The sequence below is a fragment of the Podarcis muralis genome, chromosome 2, assembly GCF_964188315.1.
Source record: "Podarcis muralis chromosome 2, rPodMur119.hap1.1, whole genome shotgun sequence".
In the NCBI taxonomy this organism is placed as follows: Eukaryota; Metazoa; Chordata; class Lepidosauria; order Squamata; family Lacertidae; genus Podarcis; species Podarcis muralis.
In genome coordinates, this window is record NC_135656.1 from 5790452 (window position 1) to 5815182 (window position 24731).

Consider the following 24731-nt stretch of genomic DNA (forward strand, 5'->3'; position numbering starts at 1 on the left):
CTCTCTAAGGTCTCTCAAACCTGCTCTGTTCAACAGGTCATGCCAGGGAGTAGGCCTGGGACCTTCTACATACCAGGCAGGAGCTCTGCCCCTAAGTGCGCAAGCTAAATCCCCACCTGTTATTGCCTGGGTTCAGAACCTGCTGTGGGTTTGAATGCTAACACCTGATTCTGGTGTAACCAGGCTGGTGTGGATGAGGGGGCAGTCAAGGCTTGTTCTAGCCTCTTGGGCATAACGGGGTGTGTGGTGGTGGCCCCCCCCATCTCATACGACCTCTTGTGATTCCCTACAGCCTTTTCCAGCGGCCCTGCAGCGTGTCTCCCGCAAGATTATCCAGTCCCGAATGAACAGCACGATTACTGGTGTTGCTGCCATCCTGCTGGTCTTCATCTCTGCTTTTGTCAACATGGTATGAGGGTTGGGAGAGGTGGGCAGGTCTTGCGGTGAGGCCTTGACTGGTGTGGGGACAGTTGAGAACCAAGGCGATACACTTCTCTTGTCCTGCTGTTTCCCCGGATCAAGCAGATGTTTGGAACAGTACAAATTTCTATTTAGCAGTGGGCAAAAGTGGGAAGAAAGTATACATTATGAGCAGCATTCCCACTTCCAACCCTCTCCGAACCTTCAACTCTCCGAAGAACCCTTTGTCTGTCTCCGGCCCCAGAGCCCAGCCATTGGCTCTCCATTATCCTGGTTGCCATAAGTCTCTGGCATTGGGTGGGATCGGGCAAGTCCAAAGCAAACAAGAGCAGCATTGAGTTCCCTGTCAGCCCTACATAGTCGGCCATTTTTCCCCCCTCAACCCAGTTTGCTTGCAGCCGGCTCCGCCTCCAAGACTGCGCTGCCGGGTTTCTCAACATTACTCCAGCCGCCGTGGGGCCCTGCCACCTACATGCCCTCAACTACTCGTTGGCATCAGACACGCTGCCCTGCCAGGGAAATGGCGCTTCTAGCTGCAGCTTCCCTGAGGTAGGTGTATTTCAGAAAGATCGGGGGGGCGGTTTCCATGAGGTGTGAAGAGTTGTGGGTGGGACTTGAGGGTTCAGTGACTGGGCCTGGGGTCAGCATTTACCTGTAAGTCCAAGGATGGTCTCTCCTCCCTTCCTTTACATCCTTGCTCCCACAGAGTGCCTTGATATCTTGTGGGTTTGTGGCCCTGACTGGGCCTTGAAGGTTGCTCAGGTGTGAAATCTGAGGCAGGTGGCATATCTGTGAAGACAGGAGGAGAATGTAACACAAAAGGATCCTGCTGGATCAGACCAAAGGTCAACTGAGTATCCTGTTTCACACAACCCAGGTGCCTGTGGGAACTCCACAAGCAAGGCACGAGGGCGATGATCTACCCCGGTTGCTTCTCAGTGGATAGTGCCTGTTGGTAGAACCATCCTCCTTGAACTTATCTAATCTCTCCTTTAAAAAAATATTGTGGCAGCAAACACTGTCTAAATTAAGAGGGGGGAGAAGGAGAGGTCACGCTTGTCTCAAGGGAATGAGTGTGGGCTTTGGGGAGCACATCTAGCTGTTGTAAGGGGCGTCCTGACATCTCTATCCTTTCCTCCCTGCAGTACTTCACTTACTCGGTGTTGCTGAGTCTACTGGCTTCCTCCGTTTTCCTGCACATCAATAGCCTTGGGAAGCTGGCGTTGCTGATAGGGATGGAGGTGGTGTACCTGGCCGTGGCCGAGGGCCCCCAGGGGGTGTTGTTCAACAACTACGACCTGCTGGTGGCTGCTAATGCCCTGTAAGAATCCCCCCTCCCCTCTGGGACTGGAAAAATCTCAAACCTTCAGCCCTGGGCCCTGAAGTTGTCTGGGTGATTTAAAGTGGGGGGGGGGGGGTCTTCCAGCTTCCACCCTGCGCTTGTTTTCTTCCATGTTGCCCTCAAATATAAGTTTTCCAAACAGCCATGAGTAACCGAGAGAAAATGGGCCCAGCTACAAACCACCACAATAGCAAATAACATCAGAAACAAATATAATATAGCACCGTGGTGGTGGTTTTGTGGCCCTTCAGATATCAGCTGAATCGTGGATTCCCAAAGGTTCTCACTCATGCATTATCTCATGAGAGGGGCTTCTTATTTCTTTGGCACTTTTCCCACTTAAAAACAAAAACCCAGCCAGCTCACAACATAGAAAATCCATAATTGGCACTAGAAGATAAAACAATATGTCCTACAATAATTACTCCATTTTAACATATGTCATCTACAATTACAATCCTTAGATGTTATATAATAAGTTCATTTTGCCGCTACTGCATAATCCCGTATCTTATTATGCAGTTCTTTAATCGTCGGGAGCTGTAACCATTCTCCTTTTAGCTGCATGTAAGATCGTAGCAGCTGCTAGCAAGTAATAAATCATATCCTTATGTTCTTCCTTCACTGACCCTTCTGAATAATCCAGCAAGAATATGACCGGATGCAGTGGGACTTTGTATCCAAAAATTCTTTTGGAATGAACTTGAACCCATTCTTCCTGAATATTTCTTGACTTGTTCATATTTATACCATGTGTGGAAAATTAAGCCAGCAAGCCATCACTGGGCAAACTGCTTCTGTATTTTCTGTGCCCACCTTGAGTGCACACATCTTTTCCCCCACCCAGGAGGAGAGAGCAGTTTCCTCAGGAGGGGGGAGTTTTAAAGCAGAAAAATCTATTTCTGAGTGAAAGGAGTAAGAACATCCCTTCCTCTGAGAAAATAATTTGCTTCAAATTATATACGGAAGCAGCTCTATTAGCTAAGAAGTGAAAGAAAGGAAACAACTGTAGCTTAATGTTGCATATTTTTATTAAACAAAATTTATATATTTGTAATAAAACTTTGAAGTGGTTTACAAAAAATAAACCAGGCATAGGCAAACATGATTTGTAGGCAACTAAATTTGGGGAGCAGAGAAAAAGGAAACTGCGCTGAGCTTGGGGTGTTCTATAAAGCTGCAGAAACCTCTTAATTGTGATCCATTCTATCTGGACATGGGTGTTAAACTAAGGAGGAGGCTACTCAGTCTCTTCCCATTGCAAGATACTTGGGGCAGAATTCAGGTGTATCATCTACTACCAGAATCTTCATTGTCCCCCAGCCCATTTCCCCACTTCTAACTCGCCCTCAATCTCATTTGCCTTGCATTGTGGGAGGTGGCTTGGGGTGTTGGTCTTGGGTGACTTGGGCCTCTCTCTATAAAAATTCTTCTCTCCCCCTTCTCACAACAGGCCAGCCTTCAATGAGACCCACAGTAGTCAAGATTGGTGAGTTGGAACCAGAAAGGGAGCCAATTTTGGTGTGGTTGTGGGGAATGGTTGTGGTTATAAAGGCTACCTAGAGGTTTGGTGAAGGTGTTACCAAAGCTTTGGAAAAGTTAAGTGTACAGCAAGGGGGTACAGGTGACATCTCCAGATATTGTTGGACTACAACTCCCACCTTTCCTGACAATAAGCCATACTGATGGAAGTTGCAGTCCAACAATATCAGGAGGGTACTAGTTTGGGGGGAACTGCCCCAAGGCTGTTTTTTTAGGGTTTGGGAGACTGGTAGATTCTGGGTTTTAAAAGTCTTTTGGATTTGCAAGCATCAGATTGTGCTGTTTTGTTTATATATTGTGATGCTATACCAGTAACAATGTGACAGAAGCACTATATAGGTACCTGCCCTGAGGAACTTACTGTCCAGGTTTAGACGTGAGGGGAGGGGAGAGAACCTAGCAGTGGTGAAGCAATGATAAAAGGTAAAGGTACCCCTGCCCGTACGGGCCAGTCTTGACAGACTCTAGGGTTGTGCGCCCATCTCACTCAAGAGGCCGGGGCCAGCGCTGTCCACAGACACTTCCGGGTCACGTGGCCAGCGTGACATTGCTGCTCTGGCGAGCCAGAGCCGCACACGGAAACGCCGTTTACCCTCCCGCTAGTAAGCGGTCCCTATTTATCTACTTGCACTCGGAGGTGCTTTCGAACTGCTAGGTTGGCAGGCGCTGGGACCGAGCAAGCCCTAGGCGCTGAGGGTTTTACCCACAGCGCCACCCGCGTCCTCTGAAGCAATGATAGCAAGGGACAAATATACTGGTAAGCAAATGCAGTTACAGTGGTACCTCTGGTTATGTACTTAATTCATTCCGGAGGTTCGTTCTTAACCTGAAACTGTTCTTAACCTGAAGCACCACTTTAGCTAATGGGGCCTCCCGCTGCCACTGCGCTACTGCCGTGCGATTTCTGTTCTCATCCTGAAGCAAAGTTCTTAACCCGAGGTACTATTTCTGGGTTAGGGGAGTCTGTAACCTGAAGCGTATGTAACCCAAGGTACCACTGTATATGTGGTTAGGCTTAAGTGGTATATATACACATAAATCATTGAGATGAAATGAAATTTAAGCAAATTATATGTGGAATTTGTGTACCACTTAATATAACAATCTCTGAGTGATTTGAATGAACATGCATTATTCAATGAATGGTTTTACTTGGAGTAGACCTGTTGAAATTAATGGACCCAAGGTAGTCAAGTCTGCTCTAAGTAGGAATAACTTGGCTACAACCCAAAGCTTCCTAAGGAAAGCTAAATAAAAACAACATGTAACTGCGTACCACAAATAAAAAAAAATAAAAAACTGGAATCACAAATAACAGCTTTTATTTCAGCTTGGGATGGCAGCTACAGAGAAATGCCAAATGCTTTGTGGAAGTGATGGACTTTATGGAGTAACAACGGTGGTTGAATTTTTCCCCATTTCGATTTATATTCCACCTTCTGCATGTAGCACCCAAGCCAGATAACAACCATGTAATGACAGTGCATTCGGGTAGTCACTTTGATGTCATGGCAGGAAGGTACTCCAAGCATAAGGGACAGAGGGGGAGAGTGGGCTGAGGTTGGTTTTTAAAGAGCAGGGGGCATCCCTAGGCTGGGGGAGCAGGCAGAGCACAGGGGTTGTGTCAAGGCTGTATTGGGCACAGGAGCGCAGAAAGATAACAGCTTGCCTTTACTCTCTTTTCTCCTAGTTCTGCCGAGGGGAAAGTGGCCTTACAGTACATGACACCTGTCATCTTGCTGCTCTTTGCTTTGGCACTCTACCTGCATGCCCAGCAGGTGGAGTCTACGGCCCGGCTGGACTTTCTCTGGAAACAACAGGTAGTGGAGGGTGTGAGGTTTCTGCCAAGGCTGGGATGACTCTGGAGATCTCATGGTGCCAGGGAATTCCAAAGGATGCTGTTAGTTCTTGCTGTTTACTCAGCTCTTTGGCATGCCTTCTTTAATTGGCTCTGAACTACTTAGTTTGGTGCTTTTATAAATTCAAAGTTATTTTAAGGGACATTTGCTTTATTTTTGTTTGATTGACTGGGATGCTCCCTCTGAGGGTGTGAGAGTCAAGCCTATGGGTGGCTGTGTCCAGAGACCCTTCTACCCCAGAGTGAGAGGAAAAGCTTGATCTCCCCAGGGGAGATAGACGGAGAAGGTGTTTGTATAGCCCCAAAGGTGAGAGATGGAGATGAAATGATTGGGGGAGGGTTGGCTTTCACCTGTTGGATTCATACGTGATTATGGGTTTTTGAGGGTTTCACTGGAGTGAGAATTGAGAGGATGGAGTGATGTGATGGGTGGAAGGAGAGTGTAATGACAGCATGGTTCTTGAATTCCTGAATTGTATTATTTCGTGTGAGGATCCTTTTAGGTAATATTAATGTGATTATATAAAAATGCACGTGCACGTGCACACACACACACACACACACATATTATGTTGCATTTTGTTGTGTACTTTGTTGCATTTTTGTGTTGAATGATGATGTAAATGTCTCTGAGATTCATCGAAACATAAAGCATATACAAGTTTAATAAATAAATGGTAGGAAGGAGAGTGACTGGTACGGCGTCTCTTGACTAGGGGTGTAAGCTTCTGTGTTTTAAGATTATGGCTACTGACAGGGCAACAAGTGATGAAACCTGAAGCTGAAGAGTGGATTGAGCAAGATCTTTTGTTAGTAGTGGTGAGTTTTAGTCCCAAACATTGCTCTTTCCCCCTCTCTGTGACTAGCAGGAAAGAATAAATTATGTGGATATGTGCAGTCCTGCTGGATGTACAGAACTTCTACAGGTTGCAGAATTTGTGTCTGGTGTGTGTGGTGCAGGCTGGGCAAAACTGTGGCCCTCCAGATGTTGGGACTCCCAACTCCTGTCATCCCTGACCACCGGCCTTGTTTGCTGAGGCTGCTGGGAGTTGGAATCCCAAGAACATCTGGAGGGCCGGTACCTTCAACAGCGGAAGTTCAAAAGGCTTAATGAAATCGCACGTCTTGGATAACTGGTCTCCTCCTCCTTTCCTCCCTTTGCGACTCTCCCAGGCTACAGGTGAGAAAGAGGAGATGGAGGAGCTTCAGGCCTACAACCGTCGGCTGTTGCACAACATCTTGCCCAAAGATGTGGCCGCTCACTTCCTGGCCCGCGAGCGCCTCAACGACGAGTTGTACCACCAGTCGTGTGAATGTGTCGCCGTCATGTTTGCCTCGATCAGTAACTTCTCAGAGTTCTACGTGGAGCTGGAAGCCAACAATGAAGGCGTTGAATGTCTGCGGCTGCTTAATGAGATAATTGCCGACTTCGATGAGGTAACTGCGTGTCTTTTGTCTGCATTGGGTTGGAAAAAGGGAGGTACCGAAGATTGGCAGAGGTTGAAAGATGAGTAGGGTCCCCCTCCCCCCCCAAAAAAGATGCTGAAGGAGGACATGTTTATTGTTTTTGTCTTCAGTTTTGAAAGTGCCACATGAATGAATATTTGATATTTCCAGTTACAGATGGGTAGCCGTGTTGGTCTGCCATAGTTAAAACAAAAAAAATTCCTTCCAGTAGCACCTTAAAGACCAACTAAGTTAGTTCTTGGTATGAGCTTTCGTGTGCATGCACACTTCTTCAGATGCGTATCTGAAGAAGTGTGCATGCACACGAAAGCTCATACCAAGAACTAACTTAGTTGGTCTTTAAGGTGCTACTGGAAGGAATTTTTTTTGTTTTGATATTTCCAGTTACAGATAGGTAGCCGTGTTGGTCTGCCATAGTCAAAACAAAAAAAAATTCCTTCCAGTAGCACCTTAAAGACCAACTGAGTTAGTTCTTGGTATGAGCTTTCGTGTGCATGCACACTTCTTCAGATCTGAAGAAGTGTGCATGCACACGAAAGCTCATACCAAGAACTAACTCAGTTGGTCTTTAAGGTGCTACTGGAAGGAATTTTTTTTATTTGATATTTGTTAGTCTTCCTTACTGTTTTGTGGTTTAGTATTGTTTTCATTGTGAATTACACAGGGGGCATCACCATAATCTTGTCTGTGCATAGGGTCTCTAGGGGTCTTAATCCGCATCTGGGTCTGTGCCCACTAGGGGGCCCTGTGCCAGGGTGAGGTTGGTGCTCTCTGTGTGGCATTCTTCTGAGAAATGCTCTCACCTAGTGCCAGGCATTTGCACGAGTACAGAGCAGAAATAGGAGAGACCAAGGCAAAATCTCTGCCGTTCAGGAGAAGTGCGGCAGTGGCCATGGAAGGTTTTAAAACAGTAGAAATATATTTTAAAAATTTTAAAAATTGTCCAGTAACACCTTAGAGACCAACTAAGTTTGTTCTTGGTATGAGCTTTCATGTGCATGCACACTTCTTCAGATACACTGAACATAGCTGTCAACTTTTCCCTTTTCTTGCGAGGAATCCTATTCAGAATAAGGGAATTTCCCTTAAAAAAAGGGAAACGTTGACAGCTGTGACACTGAAAGAGAAGTCACCAGACCTTTATATACAGTGAGAGGGTGGGGAGGGGTATTACTGAGAAGGGTGATGGGAATGGGTGATTGGCTGATAGGTGTGGTAAACCTGTTGACGACTGCTAAGGACTGCAATTGGTCTTACAGGAAAAAGCAAGGGATGAGATGGCCAAAAATAGCTTTATCGTGTATAATGAGATAAGAATCCAATGTCTCTATTCAGACCAGGTCTCTCCATGGTTTTAAGTTTGGTAATAAGTTGTAATTCAGCAACTTCTCTTTCCAGTCTATTTCTTAAATTCTTTTGTAATATGACAGCTACTTTGAGATCTTGTATAGAATGTCCTGGGAGAGTGAAGTGTTCTCCTACTGGTTTCTCTGTCTTGTGATTCCTGATGTCAGATTTATGTCCATTTATCCTTTGGCGTAGGGTTTGGCCTGTTTGTCCAATATAGAGAGCTGAAGGGCACTGCTGGCATTTGATAGCATACACAATGTTAGAAGATGAGCAATTAAATAGTCCTGAGATGGTATGTTTGATGTTGTTGGGTCCAGTGATGGTGTTGTCTGGGTGTGTGTGGCAGCAAAGTTGGCATCTGGGTTTGTTGCAGGCTCTGGTACCAGTGTCCACGTTAAGTCTGCTTGCTGTATTGTTGTGGGTGAGGAGTTGTTTAAGATTGGGTGGCCGTCTGTAGGCAATGACAGGTCTTCCTCCCAGAGCTTGGGAAAGAGAACTGTCATTGTCTAGGAGAGGTTGTAACTCTCTGACGATGCGTTGAACTGTTTTAACTTGGGAGCTGTATGTGTTTTAAAACAGATGTGCGATTTTGATGAAAGGAGACTCTCTCAGCATTCGTAGAAATTACCTTCCATTGCTTCTTTCTGTAGATTATCAGTGATGAGCCATTCAGGCAGCTGGAGAAGATAAAGACGATTGGCAGTACCTACATGGCGGCTTCAGGGCTGAATGACAGCACGTATGACCGCGAGGGGCGCTCCCATATTACAGCGCTGGCAGACTATGCGATGCGGCTCATGGAGCAGATGAAATATATCAATGAACACTCATTCAATAACTTCCAAATGAAAATTGGTCAGTGGAGCCTGGGAAGGGTGGGTGGGTGTTCCACATTGGGGGGAGAGATTGGGTGTCCTTAAGGCAAGTGGGTTGGCTGCTCAGTTTTGACTGATTTTCCTTTTTGCATCCTTTCTTCCCTTCCCATTTCTTCCACAGGGCTAAATATTGGGCCAGTAGTGGCTGGGGTGATTGGCGCCCGAAAGCCGCAGTATGACATTTGGGGCAACACGGTGAATGTCTCTAGCCGTATGGACAGCACAGGTGTCCCTGACCGTATTCAGGTGAGAGCGTCGATGGCGTGACCTGTTTTGACTATGGTTAAGGTTGCCGGCAGGCCCGTGCAGAGGTTGAGGGTGCAGCCTGGTACGCTTGCCCCCAGCCTTGGAGCGATAACCCCAGGGGGGCTGCCTGACTTACACTGTCATGCGAAGAACAAGACCCCCCATCCCAGGCCTCATGGTTGCCAGGATTTAACCTTGGAAGTCTACTTCCTTAGGAGAGGTTCAATAGGTCTGTAATAATATAATCTATGCTGAGCGCCTTAGTCACAGGAGTTCTAACAAAAAAAGTATATATCCCATGCAAAGTTAAAACAGTTAAAAATCAACAAAACAGCAAACCTTACAAAACAATCAGCAACATTGAACAGCAAGATTCACTCCACACTAGCACCCATCGTTTCTAAATCTAAAAGCCCCACTAAAAAGAGATGATGTTTTGGTAGCAATTTCAGAAAAAAAAGGAGTTATTTTTCATCGTGCATGGCAGCCCTGCTGTTGATAGCTAGCATTTTCTCAAGGTGGGGGCAGCTGTAACACAGCCCAGTGGCGTAGCGTGGGTTGCCAGCACCCGGGGCAAGGCAAGTAATTTGCGCCCCCTAACCCATGGGTTTGCACCCCCTAACCCTAACCCCCAGATGTTCCACCCGGTGTGGCCGGCCCCCCCTGCACCCCCCACGCTACGCCACTGACACAGCCCACAAGGAGATGGTGGGATATTTTTAAGACCCAGCAGCTGGAGCAACTGGATTGGAGTGAGGATTGTTGCTCACTCATTCCTGTGCCACCATCACCATTTATTTATTTTTATTTTTTTGCCAATTGTGGGGAGTCATTTCTGGTGGAGGAAAAGCTTTCCACCCACCGCTTTAAAATTGTTACTTGCTGCCAGTTTTTCCTGGCAAATGTTTTTTTTGGGGGGGGCACTATTGGGGCTGGTGGGGAAAGCTGGAAATCCTGTCCAGAGGAGACTGCAGTGAGAAGAGGAGCAATTCAGGCTTTGTTGTGAGCTGCCTCAGGGACCATGGGAGTGGGAGGGATGTCCACATTTCTATTAAATAATATTACGGGAGCATTGTGTCAGTAAGGCTCCCTCTGCTGACCACTTCTGAATAGTTCTGGTTACTATATGAGAGTAAGAACTCATTTTCCAGACCAAACCAAAAGTCCCACCTAGGCCAGCATTCCCTTTGCAGCATGGTCTACGAGACGCTTCCAGAGATTCCATGTGCAGCACCTAAAAGCAGCAGCACCCCCTTGTGGCCTCTGTGTGTATATTGCCTCAGGATGTTCCACTTGTTGCCACTAATAGTCACGGGTAGATCCATCCTCCATGAAGCTACCTAATCTATTTTTACAGCCATCCAAGTGGGTGGCCATCACAGAATCTTGAGATAATGAATTCATGGGGTTGTATTCACCAAGGGAAATAGTCTGAAGACAGGATGAGTTAGTATCAATTGGCGGAGCCCTTGCTTGTAGACCTAGTGGCTATACCAAAAGGAAGGCCACCTTCCTTTCTTATACAATACGATACGATATCTTTATTGTCATTGTCCCTTGCGGAACAATGAAATTGGAAAACTACATAAAACTACATAAAAACTACATAAAACTACCACAAAACTACATAAAACTACATAAAAACTACATAAAACTACTACAAAACTACATAAAACATTCAAAACCCCTAAAAACTCTAAAACCCCATTTTTAAATACACTATACTACAGAGACCCCTTATGCTGCATTTAGAACCAGAATTGCATTAGCGTAGAAACTGTTTTTCAGGTGGCTAGTCCTGGCCTTTATAACCCTATACCTCCTTCCAGAAGGCAGAAGCTGAAAGAGATCATTTCCGGGGTGCGTACTATCATGTGCTATCTCTGCCGCCTTCTTATGGCACCTGGCAGCATAGATTTGATCTAAGGTGGGAAGAGTGCACCCAATAATTCTCTCTGCAGTCTTTACAACCCTGGATAGCATTGTTTTTCCCCTGGCCGTGCAGCTCCCAAACCACACGCACAGACCATAAGTTAGTACGCTCTCCACAGTGCAATGGTAGAATGCCATCAACAGGTCCTTTGAGAGATTGTTTTTCTGGAGGATTCTCAGAAATGGTCCTTCCCCGGGGACACAGAAAGCCTACTAAAGCCCTGAACCTCAATACTTTGGGACTAGGTCTCTTGTAAGCCAAATAACTGAAATGGAGACAAATGCTCAAAAAAAAACCCAAATCCCATGACTTAGGGTTTTCATATTTCAAAAAGTGAACATCCGGACACAAAAGTTGTTGAGCTTTTCCTGGCAAAGTTGTTGAGCTTTTCAGGCCATTTTTCGATGGCCAAATCCCAGCAACGTCCAGGGAATTCTTGATGTATGGCAACCCTACATGACTTATTAGCCCAACCTGAGATATTCCATGACAGGTATTTCAGAGGGGCTGCTATGGTTTTTCTGGGTGATTTAAACCCTGGATGATGTGGCAAAAGATTTGTTTCTATAGTATCTCTATGTCAGTTCCAGTATATTTGCTGGATCATTGCATTGCTTAAATGTGCACTAATTATGCCAGGCTTGGGCGGGGGGGGGGGGCTGCATTGGCTTCCTTGCTGTCCTCAGTCACAAACTGCTTGCTGTCAAAAACAGCAGGATTCACATCACCTGTGTGGCTTTATTCAGCAGTCCGGCTTTCCCCCTCTCACCAAGGCAGGGAAAGAAGGCAATTTTTGCTGATCGCAACTTCCCTCTGCAGCCTCCTTCTGCCATCCAAATATTGCTCCAGAGGATTTGGGGACCCTTTGGAACAGTGCTGGGGGACGGGGAGATATGACTGCAGGATAAAGGGGAGAATTTGTGGAAATTGCCTCCCACTCCCATGTACAGAGTCCTCTTCTGGAGCAACAGGCTTTCTGTGAGCAGAGGGACAAAATTGGAAACTCGTAATTCCACCTGCCCAGAACTGTGTGCTCCTTTTCCTCCTAACACTTGTTGTTCCCCTTCTCTAGGTGACAACTGACCTATATCAGGTATTGGCAGCCAAAGGTTATCAGCTGGAGTGTCGTGGGGTCATCAAGGTCAAGGGCAAAGGCGAGATGACCACCTATTTCCTGAATGGAGGCCCCACCAGTTAGCAAGAAAAGAGCCTTTGCTTAACAAAGGGACCTATTAAGCTGGGCTCAGTCAGGCACCATGGGGTTGATTGGTTCTCTGTCTTTCTCTCTTTGCTCTGGATTTTGGAACACACCCTCCTAAAAAGGGAAGAACCCCTACAGCTTCTGAAATGGGATCCTTGATAGTCTTGGAAACAGAAGAGATGTCGGGGGGTCGCTTTACCCCATACAAGACTTGTTTTTTATTTATTTGGAGCAAAGCCTAACTTGGAGTGCCTCCTTTTGGGCCCGTGTGGGTGCTATTTTGGGGTAAAGTTTGTTGTGAACCTTCTGCCGCTCTTGGGATCGACCAAAGGACCTGGTGAAGGGAGGCTGCAGCAGGGGTTAGAAGACCCCACCCTTGTCTATCTGTGGATCCAGAAAGCTGACATTTTGATTTTATTGTTGAAGGGAGGCTATACCCTTTTGTTTCTGCCCCGCCTCCACCCTGAAGCATTGCTCGGATGTTTTTTGAGCGGGGCTCCATTTTCCTCATGGCGCCATTTTGCTGAGACTTTCCAGAAGCGCAGCGGCGGCACTTTTCTCTTGGGGGAGGTGACTTTCCCCCAGTGCGTTTTGTCGGTCACATCTCTCAGCAAACACCCACTATCTTTTTGTTCGTGTGTGTGTGTGTGTGTGTGTGTGTGTGCCTTTCTCTCACACACATAACACGCTCTCACAAACTCACTGTGATGTTTGGGAATCTCTCTCTCTCTCTCTCTCTCTCTCTCTCTCTGAGGGATTGTCATTTGGGGTACAGTTCTCATTTGCCAAATTGCTATGTCTGGTTGGAATGAAGGGGAGCGATGACAAGCACTTGAGGTGCTTTGAGAGGGGGGGAAATGGGACAGTGGCTGGGGGTTGTGGTTTTGATGCCAAAGAGACGGGAAGGAAACAGGCCTTCTTTCCCCTGCCTCCGCTGCCACTCCATCTCCTGTAATAGCCAGGGAAAGAGGCTTTGCTGCCCTGTGGAGATGCAAACCTGCCTTAGGTGCCTGAAGTAAAGGGGACAGATTGTTTTGTCTGCAGCCCTCCTCTTCCACCTTTCTGCAGATGGGAGCTTCTTCCCTACTCACTCGGGACCCCAAAATAAAAAAGTAGAAATTATTTAACAGGAGCTGGAATTGGCAGACAGAGCAAGCTCCTTCCTTCTAGCCCACTCTCATGGATCTTTTGCTATTAAGTGCCATGTCTCTTCTCCACTCACCCTGCCCTGTTTTATCCATCTTTTAGGTTTGGTCAAGTTGGTTCTACTGACCTTGATTCTGGGGGTTGTGAGGGTATTTTCCCATCTTTCTCATACATATTATATATGTAGCGCCAGAAAAATAATAACGTACCCGTCCCCCTTCTGCTCTTTATCCCATATGTTGGAAGTCTTGAGGGTAGGTGGGTGTGCTTATCCTAAGCAAAGTGGACTTCCACAAATTTGGGGGTCTGGCTGCCCTAGTGAATGTTTGCTCTGACCCTCCTGACTGGCAGGAAACACAATAGATGACAAAATCCGCAAAGTGAGAGCTCTGTGTTAATTGCCGGATTTAAGTTGGTGAGAACATGGCACTGAGGTGGAAGAGGAGAAGACCCTTGACTCCTTTTATTTTTATTAGCCTAGGTGGGTGGGAAGGGGAATCTATTTGCACCAAAGTACTAACTGGTCATAGGAACTTCAGAAACCATGTGTAAAAAAAGATTTGAAAGAGAGCTCACTTTTTTTTTCCAGAGCTCCCCACACGTATATTACCTGCCAATGATTCCAAGGAGAAATTATTTCCAAACCTATTATAGTACACAAAATCTAGGTTAGCATGATGCAAAACTGGCATAAAAGGATTACTGCAAGAGATTGAGACTGCAGGCAGCGTGGGCAAGATGTGACACTGGGCATCTTGCACGGCCAGGTCCTCATCAACATAGCTGCTCTCATCTCTGTTGCCCGCCTCGGCCTCCGCCGCCCCTCAGGCCCGCCGCCGCTGCCACAGCCCCCGCCGGACCTTCGCCGTGTGGGGCAGCAGCGGCCGCCGCCGGCCAGCCCCACCATGCCCTGCTGCTCAGCAAGCCCATGGCTGCTCGCCTGCCTCCTCCTCATGGGGCCCACGCCAAGGCCGCGGCCGCCGGCGACTCAGCGACCAGCGGCAGCAACGGCCGCCGCCATTGTAGCTACGGCCAAGAGAGTTCACTGTTGAGTGGTGAAAGTGTGCTGAAAAGAAGTGTGTGTCTGTTTGGTGTAGAAGGGCAGGTCCATGTGGTCAGTAGCTGGCGCGGCTGGCCAATGGCACAGTTATTGAGCACTTGCTATTTCCCAGATCGATGGGGTTGTGGCTGCCATTTTGAAATGCTCCATCTACTTCTCTAGCCCCTGTAGGGGCACCTTGGATAGTGCAGGCATGCAGCCTGCTTACATTCTGCCTGTTTCCTCTATAATTTTCCCATTTTATGCAGTGGGTGCAATTCCACCTTTGGAGGAACCACCTTTGGCCTATTTTCACTTGACCCTGTTCCAAGGAGTCTTTTATCTGCAGCTGTGGACTGAATTGGTTGCAAGCATGTGTATGGGTATGTCCCACCCACTACCATAGTTTGGGTCTTGTCCCTCTCATATCTGATGTTGGCAAGTTACAGCCCCCCGTTCCACCTTTTGTTACATAGGATTCCAGTACTGAACCAGATTCCTTGGAAACAAGGTTTATTTTGCTCAACTCTTTGTCACAAGTGACACCTAAATTGGGGGACATCTAAGCCATGGGGAAGCAAGGTAGCTTTGTGAAATCTCTGTTCCATTGAAGAGGATGGATAAAGAGGAAAACAACTATTTTTAATGGGAAAAAATGAGTCTTTTAAAGAAGGAGGGAAAGAAGTTGAAGATTATTCTTTTTTAGTTTATGGTTTAAAAGCTCTAATATTCCTTAATTTTTTAAAAAAGAAGAAAAGATTATTTTTAATGGACAACTGTCATTGTGCATAGCCTATGAGTTATTTATGCTCACCATGGGGAAGACCATGTAGGAGGAGAGAGTGAGCTTTAAAAAAAGACAAAAGTAACCCAGATCTCCCCACTCCCTCTAGGGCTACTGCGAAAATGGCTCAGTTGTGTTCCTTGGGCGAGGTGTATGAGCAGAGTGGGCAATATGGCACTTATTTGGTACTTTTTTCTTTTTGTGTGTGTATATATAAATTATATATTAAAGATCACTTTCTATTACATTGTTTCCTTCTTTCTCTTCTCCCTTCCCAGTGCCATAAACTTGAATATACCTACCTCTCTTCTTCCCTGGGCAACTTCCTCCCACCCCCAGTTGCTCAGTACACAAATAGATGGAATATAGGGAGATGGAAACGTGTGAGAACTGTGAATGTTAGGGCTATCATACAGTTAGGAAATTCTATTCTGCAATCCTCAACACAATTACCTGGGTGTAAGCCCCATTGAACCCAGTGGGACTTGACCACTCAGCACACTTGCATGAGATTTCACTATTGTACAATTGAATCACATGGGTTTTTAATTGATTTAAATCTGCATGCCATCTGTGTATGAATAAAGATGCTTTTGAAGAAAACACCTCACTAATTTTTAGATGATGCACCTCTCAAGACAGTACCTGTTAACAACAGTTCTTGAATTTTTAAATCTGATGTAGATAGATATCAGCACCTGATTCATTCAGGCTAAAGACATTTGTTAAGTCAATTTGACTGTAATCATTGCAGCCCAAGCAATTTGTGTGCACTTACACGCCTATGCATTGGTATTTTGCAGGGTTTATCATTTACTAAAGCTTGTACATCCCTGATTAAATCTCCTTACATTATTTCAGGCATTAAGGAACAACTATCACTGTGAAGAACCCAAAGTGTAATGTTCTTGGTACAGTAGTACCTCGGGTTAAGTACTTAATTCGTTCCAGAGGTCCGTTCTTAACCTGAAACTGTTCTTAACCTGAAGCACCACTTTAGCTAATGGGGCCTCCTACTGCTGCTGCGCCGCCGGAGCCCGATTTCTGTTCTTATCGTGAAACAAAGTTCTTAACCTGAAGCACTATTTCGGGGTTAGTGGAGTGTGTAACCTGAAGCGTATGTAACCTGAAGCATATGTAACCCCAGGTACCACTGTATAAGCTTCCGTGTGCATGCACACTTCTTCAGGTATCTGAAGAAGTGTGCATGCACATGAAAGCTTATACCAAGAACAAACTTAGTTGGTCTCTAAGGTGCTACTGGACAATTTTTTTATTTTTATATATATTTCGACTGCGTCAGACCAACACTGCTACCTACCTGAATCTAGAACCTAAGTGTAATGGTAATTTTGACATATAGGACCACACCATTACAGCCGCCGCCCAGGAGAATTCAGAAACACGTTACATATTTTACACACATCACTGCCAACAGTATATAGGATAATGCCCAAGGTATTGGGATCATCTAACCGTTATAGAAAAGTGAGCTGCCACAGGGTGGTGTAGAGCAGGGATCTTCAGCCTTTGCAGTCCCAGGAACCACATTTAGAGCCATAGAATTTGAGAGTTTGAAGGGACCACAAGGGTCATCTAGGCCAACCCTCTGCAATGCAGGAATATTTCTGCCCAAAGTGGGGCTCGAACCCGTGACCCTGAGATGGAGAGTCTCATGCTTAACCCAAACATGCATTTGGGAACCCATTTCTTAAATTTTACCATATAATTGCATGAAGGTAGTGCTCCTGTTCTGACCCACTTTGGATCAGGCTGTGACCCATTGGTACTGCAGACAAGTACTGCAGAGGGTTTGCATGCCGGAACTTTGGCTAGGCTGTAGTAGCTGCTTCCCAGTAGTGATGTATGGAAGTGAGAGCCGGACCATAAAGAAGGCTGATCGCCGAAGAATTGATGCTTTTGAATTATGGTGCTGGAGGAGACTCTTGAGAGTCCCATGGAATGCAAGAAGATCCAACTTCTCCATTCTGGAGGAAATCAGCCCTGAGTGCTCACTGGAAGGACAGATCCTCAAGCTGAGGCTCCAATACTTTGGCCACCTCATGAGAAGACTCCCTGGAAAAGACCCTGATGTTGGGAAAGATGGAGGGCACAAGGAGAAGGGGACGGCAGAGGATGAGATGGTTGGACAGTGTTCTTGAAGCTACCAGCATGAGTTTGACCAAACTGCGGGAGGCAGTGAAAGACAGGAGTGCCTGGCGTGCTCTGGTCCATGGGGTCACGAAGAGCTGGACACGACTAAACGACTAGACAACAACAAAGTAGCTGCTAAGATGACCTGCATTTATACCACATGACTGCAATTCTATATATAGTTAAGTGACAGTAACTTTCCTTACGCTCAATAGGTCATACATTTAAACTCCTTGCACAAAGCAGAAACCTGTAAGAAAAGCCTGTTGGATCTCGCCAGTGGCTCATCTAGAAAAGCGTCCTGTTCTTACAGTGGCAAACTAGACCCCCATCAAAGGAAAGTGTGTCTCTGGTCTCTCCTTGACTGTTCTCCTCTGACTTCGTCTATGCTAAGCTAATACTGTCAAACAATAGTAAAACCTGAAAGCCGCCTCATCACCTTAGTCCTTTGCTAGAGCACAGAAGGGTGGGTTGGTTTGGTGGTTGTGTGCAAGCATCTCTAAAGCCTGCTTTTAAGTTTCCTAGAGGGAAGTGGATTGGAAAACAGGAAATTTACAAAAAAACAGAGTTGTTCCATTTCTCTGTTAAGGTGGTTGAGAAATGCAGGTGGGGGGGGGGGAGTAAGAGTACAGCACTAGTGTGCTTGCAGGCCCTGCCTTTATCAATTTGGGTCCTTCTAGCATTGATCTTCCTCCCCTTTCTTGAAGCACTGCTGCAGTGACAGGTCAACGTTATTGTAATGGAAAATGCAAGGGGTCCGCATGTGGGGAAAATGGGGTGGAGATAATCTATTTTGAAGTTCAATAATGCTGCCCATAAACATTTTTTTCTGCTTTAGAACATCAGGCATGGGGAAACTCAGCCCTCCAGTTGTTCTGGGACTACAATTCCCATCATCCCTGACCACTGGTCCTGTTAGCTAGGGGTGATGGGAGTTGCAGTCCCAAAACATCTGGAGGGCTGAGTTTGCCCATGCCTGTATGGCATATGTCATCCATTTGTCCCTGGATGAAACATGTATTGGTCAAATGTAGACATAACATGCTCAGGTGCACACATTTGCCAGCATCTACTTAAATCACAGCAAACTTTGTTACGGAAATGTCAGGAACAATCCTCATTCCTGTACTAATTCTTAAAAGAAGAAGCAGGGAGTGCATAGATATAGTACAAAAAAGGCCATAGACCAGCCTTCACCAGCTGTGGACTCCTCAGATGTTCTGGACCGCAACTCACATCCTTGACCATTGAATATGTTAGCTGGGTTGATGGGATTTGGAGTCCCAACAACACTTAGAAGCCACAGGTTTCTCACTTGTAATTTATATCCACCCACTTTCTTTTCCCATTTTTTTGCGGGCAAAAAACCCCCCAAACACAAATGATTGTACTGATTTCCTATTTATTTGTAGAACAAGTGTGCTAGGTCTAAAACATGGGAGCCGGTTATTGCCAATCAGCTCTCACTGACACAGTGATGCTGCCATGCGCCTCAGGTTCCTATTATGGTTCCAAATGGTTCTCAAAACATGCTGAAGAGGCGGTCGCTCGCTATCATGCTGTCAACAAATCTACAATAAACAAAGAAAACATTTTTCATTGCTGTTCCGTTGTCTCATGGGGTACTGTTTCAGCTGCCAGGACCTTATTTATCTATTGTTAAATTTACTGGTATATCCCTACCATTCCTCCCAAAGGAGCCCAGGGTGGCAAACAATTGACAAAGCTATAAAAACAAACATCTTTAAAGCCATTTTGCAATAGGTGCAGACAGGGAAAGATCTCAACTTTAAAAGGCTTGTTGAAAGAGGAAGGTCTTCAAAGCACACACAGTGGAATCTTAGGAACTGTATTTTGTTAAGGGTACTGGAAACTAGCTCTGTGGGGAGCAAACAGCAGTTCTTTGGGGAGAAAGGTTCAGTGTTTGAGAAGCAGATCTTAGCACACGTGTGGGGGACCTTTTTCCAGCCAAGGGCCACATTGCCTTATGGGGGGGCAGTGGGCCAAATGAGTGGGTAAGAGGCAAAGCTGGCACAGCAACACATATGACTCTTAACCTTTGTACAGTAGCCTATATTCCAGCCACACAAAGGTCAAAGGTTTCCACACACCCGCAGCCATTCCTCTATCTGCCCTCCAGGCAAGTAAGAGCATGGATCTCTTAGACAGTACAAAGGGTGCTTGGATCCAGTTAAAGTAGCCACCCAGAATCTCCTCTCTACATCTGCCCAATGAAACCTAATGGGAGGAGGTGCAAGCTGTTGTGTCATGGCATTCAGAATTACACCTCCCCAAACACACACACACACACACACACACACACACCCTCCACAAGCAGCAGTCAATGAAATGGTGCTGGGAATTATAGTTCTGTGGATTCTTTGAGTGAAGCTATGTGATAAAATGTAATTTGTAAGGGATGGATTTGGCCATGATGTCTGCTGTACACACAGCAATTAAAGGATGAGAGTGAGATCCTCCATCCCTGGCTGGGTGAAGTGGTGGTTGGGCTGATTCCCTGCTTCCCATTGTATGCTTACTTGGTCATAGGGCTCCGTAGCTGGGGATGCCTTTGCACCCTTATCCAAGGGATGGCATCTTCTGGCTTGACTGACCAATTCTTAGGCAGCCACCAGCCAATCTCTTGTCCACAGGTCATTGGTTCCCTGTACTCTTCATTTGGGTCTAGAAAAAGAGACAGAGAGCTTGGGCTGTTAGATAGGAGAAACCAAAAGCTGTCTGGAGGTGTGGGAGAGAAGGATCTCGGCTTTGGGCTGGCCGTCAACACTTGCTAAAAATCCACTGACTTGAGCAGGAGCTTGAGCAACAATGGAGGCTTGAGAAGATAGCTAATAATCTGTGGGTTTAAATTACCGCTGTACATAATGAGTTCAGAAGCTCAACGGTCATGCACCAGCCCTAAACAAAGATGGGATCTGCCATTTTTGACCTTTGGCCCCTTCCCTTCTAGAATTATCATATTTCCTCCTTGTCTTTTCCTCCCCTTCCGCAGAGAACCAATAACTACTGTGTCCTTAATGCTCCTGAACCTGATTGGTGCCCTGGTTTCAGCACTGCAGGTCTAGATGTTGTTGGACTTTGAATTAACATCCTCGACTATTGGTCTTGCTGGCTAGGAATGATTGGAGTTATAAGTCCAATAACATCTGGAGGGCCACAGCTTCCCCATCGCTAGATCAGCACAAAATGTGCTCACAGAGAAGCAGGCAAGAGAAGCTGGAAAGCCAAGCTCCAATGACAGCTGCCACAGGCACTTAGGAGACAAGTGGCTTCCCAAGATGCCGTGAGCCTTTTAGGAGGCAGTGGGAGGTGACTGGTTCCTCATTATCAGTTGTCTAGAGGTACTAGCCTGCTGTCGAAGAGGAGGAGGAGGAGAAGGAAAGAAATCAGAGAAAGAGATCAAAACCCCAGGTACACAAGAAAATTTGCTTTTGATTATTAAACCCAACACATTTCAAATTACTGTTCTTTCTCAGGAGCACTCTTGAACATCACATTTCCACCTGGTTGTATACACAGTATTGCAAATTGGTTTGCATGTTCCCTAAAAATTTGTGACAACAAACTTCCTTTTTATGTGGAGGTAGCGCACCTGCCTGGAGCCCAACATCGTAAGAATAAGTAGAGCTCTGCTGGATCAGGCCAAAGGACCAGCTAGTCCAACATCCTGTCCTCAGACTGGCCAACCAGATATGTACAGGAAATCCTGCAAGGACATGACATCAGCATCCTCTTCAAAGAACCCAGGGGCCTTCAATCCTCCTCCTTCCTCCAAACCTGCCTCCAGAACTCTCTTAGATTTGCATGCATGCACACACACAGCTCTTGCCAACCCAGAGGTCATTGCTTCTAGTCCTGGTCCCAGTGCTCTGACTCGTGAGTATGGATGTCCCTCTACAAAATCCTAAAGGCTCCTTGTGCTTTTGCTGAAACCACCATTTAAACCCTGCCTCTGGTAACTATTTACCTACATTTTTTGAGCTTCATCTTTTTGATAGCCTCTCGATACTTCCTGCAGCTTCCCCTGTGTACTGTGCCATCATATCCACTTGGTCCTATGGGTGGCAGCTTTGGGTAGAAAAGTTCCAGTTTAGGGGTTGGTGTTCCCACTGAAGAAGAAGAAAGAAAACTAATGCAATTCTGGAATATAGCCAAATGGAAAGCAAATGGAACAAGAGGATTAGGGGAATAGAGTTCCCAAAATTATTTGGGCGAAGCCAAGACTGTTTAAAGTGGTGTGATGCTGCTTGAAATGTGTTGAGCAGATGGGGCCTCAGTCAAGTAAAGAAGTAATGAAATTAGGGACAAAAATGGTCATGTTGGAGACAGGAGAATTTCCTCGTGTCCAGGGAATTAAGTCCAATCTAGATCCCAGATGTACCACTTCAGATTGCAGCTGGAAGACAACATGGATGAAAAGTATCTCACTAATATACAGTCTCTAGGCATAAAACTAGCACACTGAGGGAGAAAGGCTTAAACCATTCTCTCTGATGTGGACCAGTGCATGATTCTCTCCTTTGAAAGACTGTGGGATGGCCATCAACCCTTCAATTTCAGAAGGGGATTGAATAGACAAAACCAGGAACCTCCTGTACAGTAGGGGTGATGTGTGTGAACAGCACACAAAGAGCTTATCTATGCAACTGCTCTGTATCAGTTTCTACCATCTTCAATCATGGTTTCCCTGCAAGAATCCTGGCAATAGTAGTTTAGTGACAGTGGTGGGAATTCCATTAAAGATCCACAGCCTTCCTCAGAGCACTGCCATTCCCAGGGTTCCAAGATGAAGGAATGACAGTTAAGACTTTTGTGCGCAGGTACACAATCACCACTGGTGAATCCCAGAAAGAGCTTTGCTTTTCAATGAAGTGTTCTTGGATAGTTTCCTTACCTGGTACTTCATACTTTGGTAATTCTAGTTTTCTGTCCCGAAAGGGGTCTTGATATCCCATAAAAGTTAATCCAAAGAAAGACATTTCCTGCACCTAATTTGCTGTAGGTTCAACTGACTCCACAACTTCCCAACTGCAGCCTTCTGCCTTCAGCCTTCTAAAGCATGTTTGCTATGTTACCATGGAGATGCGCAGCTCGGCCCTGTCTCTTGGGAGTTTCTTAAGCAATGAAAACTTGAGTGTGTGAAAGGGCAACTGTGATACCTTGAGAAAAATGTACTGAGGTTTGATTTGAGGAGGTATCTAGAAAGGAAAGGGGGAGAAGTGACCCTTAACCTTGTGTTTTTTCCAGCTTTATGACTTCATTAACTTGTATTTATTTGCATGTGATTGCCAGTGATGAAATATGTATTTAACCAGATGGCTGTATTTTCTCCTCTAGGGAGATCCGGCGCTCACAGCAACTTTTAGTGTTGTCTCTAGTAGATGTGAGCCAAACAGCCTTCTTGAAACGCCAGCCATGAAAGAGTGGTTCACTCAGTGGAGTGTTCTGAGTAAAGATACCGGTACATAAGTGTGTGCCGTGTGTCAGCCTTGTTTCCGACTCTAATAGGCAAATATTTGGCACTTCCAAAACTCGGGCATGATCGTGCCACTGAGGTGTTTCTTACCTCATCTTTATACTCTTTTAGGAGGAAGGTGAAGAAACTACCTCTTTTGCTAAGCTTTTGTACTGAAGAGGTGCAGTCTGTCTGAAGTTAGTTTTATAATCTACTCTCAGCTATTTTATTTTAGTTTGTTGTGTTTATTTAGTATTTCCAGTCTAACCAGCATTTTATTGGTGTAATACATTGTCACGACAATGCTCTCCTGCACTGCAATTCTAACAAGTAGAACATCCAGACAGCAGAACAATTAAAAATAAGTTTATATACAGATATTTTTATTCATTCAGTTTATGAATCCGCATAAAACACACAGAAGCAATTTAACAATAAAAAACATCAACAACAAATGCATATTTAAAAGCAATTTCCAATGCAGTACAGACTGGAATAATAAAAAAATCCACTTAAAGGTAAAGGTAAATGACGGTTACCAGTAAGTCCAGTCAAAGGCAACTACAGGGTTGCAGTGCTCATCTCGCTTTCAGGCCGAGGGAGCTGGCGTTTGTCCACAGACAACTTTCTGGGTCATGTAGCCAGCATGACTAAACCTCTTCTGGCTCAATGGAACACCGTGACGGAAACCAGAGCACACGAAAACACTGTTTACTTTCCTGCCCACAGCGGTACCTATTTATCTACTTGCACTGGCGTACTTTTGAACTGCTAGGTTGGCAGGAGCTGGGACAGAGCAACGGGAGCTCACCCCATTGTGGGGATTCAAACCACTGACATTCAGCAAACCCAAGAGGTTCAGTGGTTTAGACCACACCACCACCCGATTCACTTAAAATACTTGTTAGAAAGGAAAAGCCTATTAAAGGTGTAGAATACAGACAGCACCTGTTATTTAACACAAGTTCCAAATGGCAGATGTCTCCACAATAAAGGTCCAATTCTGACATTGTGTAGACCAAACCTCCCGACTGGGCGATGATGTGCTGGATGCTGTTGTAAACAAAAATTGCCCTTTTCCCTTATCCAAGAGCCCATATAGAGTCCTTACATAGGTTCCCTATTGGTAGGAGAAGATAACAGAGGCCAACCAGAGAATATTGAGAAGCAAAGCAGCCAGTAAGCTTGATCTTTATTGAACTGTTGCAACAGGGTGCTCCTCTCACCTGCAGGAGAGGAGGAGGAACCCAGAAAAATGGCGCACAAGGCCTTATAAAGACTTTTGAAATTGCCACCCTGTAGATCAAGACCACCCCCCAGAAACGTCATACATACATCACAGAAAAGGCAGTCTTAAAACAGAAATTTGAATGTTGTTTTTCTCCTGTTGTTTATCTCCTGTCTGGCAGGTTACTTGATTGGATTGCCTGGCCAGTCTTTTGTAATGATAAATACTTAGTTCCTGGGCTAGGTCACAGGCTCACACCCTATTCATATCTTAAATGTGCCCTTAAGACAGGATTTGTGAGGAAAGAGACAATGGAAGGTTTCCCACTTTGACCTTGCAGAGAAAACATTTGCTCAGTTTAGGAATCAAAATGGTTCCAGGTTGGTCTTCCTGTGCTGATCTATGTACATGCTTGGTTGGTACACTTATGAACATTACCATATATCTAAGACCAGTGGCGTAGCGTGGGGAGTGCAGGGGGGGGCCGGGCGCACCGGGCGCAACATCTGGGGGTTAGGGTTAGGGGGCGCAAATCCATGGGTTAGGGGGCGCAAATCCACGGGTTAGGGGGCGCAAATCCACGGGTTAGGGGGCACAAATTACTTGCCTTGCCCCGGGTGCTGACAACCCACGCTACGCCACTGTCTAAGACCATAAAATTCCTATCACA

The 24731-nt window shown here is 45.8% G+C and overlaps 2 protein-coding genes and 1 long non-coding RNA gene across 7 annotated transcripts in view; 1 reads left to right on the forward strand and 2 right to left on the reverse strand.

Annotated features, from left to right (window-relative positions):
• The window catches only part of ADCY6 (adenylate cyclase 6), a 51564-nt gene extending 36116 nt beyond the window's left edge, over window positions 1–15448 (forward strand). For all 5 annotated transcript variants that reach the window (XM_028721391.2, XM_028721383.2, XM_028721389.2 and 2 more), the window contains 9 exons: window positions 293–409; window positions 808–969; window positions 1566–1741; window positions 3216–3251; window positions 4995–5124; window positions 6336–6599; window positions 8630–8834; window positions 8976–9100; window positions 12106–15448. In XM_028721391.2, the coding sequence (XP_028577224.1) occupies window positions 293–409; window positions 808–969; window positions 1566–1741; window positions 3216–3251; window positions 4995–5124; window positions 6336–6599; window positions 8630–8834; window positions 8976–9100; window positions 12106–12231 (1341 nt within the window). In that variant the 3' untranslated portion in view covers window positions 12232–15448. The remainder of the gene's footprint in view (window positions 1–292; window positions 410–807; window positions 970–1565; window positions 1742–3215; window positions 3252–4994; window positions 5125–6335; window positions 6600–8629; window positions 8835–8975; window positions 9101–12105) is intronic.
• On the reverse strand, window positions 13987–15813 carry LOC144326862 (uncharacterized). The gene is made up of 2 exons (XR_013391740.1): window positions 14263–15813; window positions 13987–14192 (listed from the first exon to the last, which is right to left on the reverse strand). It is a non-coding gene; the product is annotated as an uncharacterized LOC144326862 (long non-coding RNA).
• A 2929-nt stretch (window positions 15814–18742) lies between these two features.
• Window positions 18743–22438, reverse strand: SPMIP11 (sperm microtubule inner protein 11). The gene is made up of 4 exons (XM_028721393.2): window positions 22273–22438; window positions 21350–21487; window positions 19898–20042; window positions 18743–18928 (listed from the first exon to the last, which is right to left on the reverse strand). Exons 1-4 carry the CDS (start codon window positions 22355–22357, stop codon window positions 18880–18882), a joined length of 417 nt encoding a protein of 138 aa, XP_028577226.2. The 5' UTR covers window positions 22358–22438; the 3' UTR covers window positions 18743–18879.
• Window positions 22439–24731: the final 2293 nt, after the last annotated feature.

Excerpts from the sequence above, each read along its gene's own strand:
- SPMIP11 (XM_028721393.2), bottom strand. The coding sequence starts at position 22,357 with ATGTCTTTCTTTGGATTAACTTTTATGGGATATCAAGACCCCTTTCGG. Across the intron at positions 21,488-22,272 it reads ACCAAAGTATGAAGTACCAG|TGGGAACACCAACCCCTAAA; the intron begins GTAAGGAAACTA and ends CTTCTTCTTCAG. Across the intron at positions 18,929-19,897 it reads CTACGGAGCCCTATGACCAA|ATTTGTTGACAGCATGATAG; the intron begins GTAAGCATACAA and ends TGTTTATTGTAG.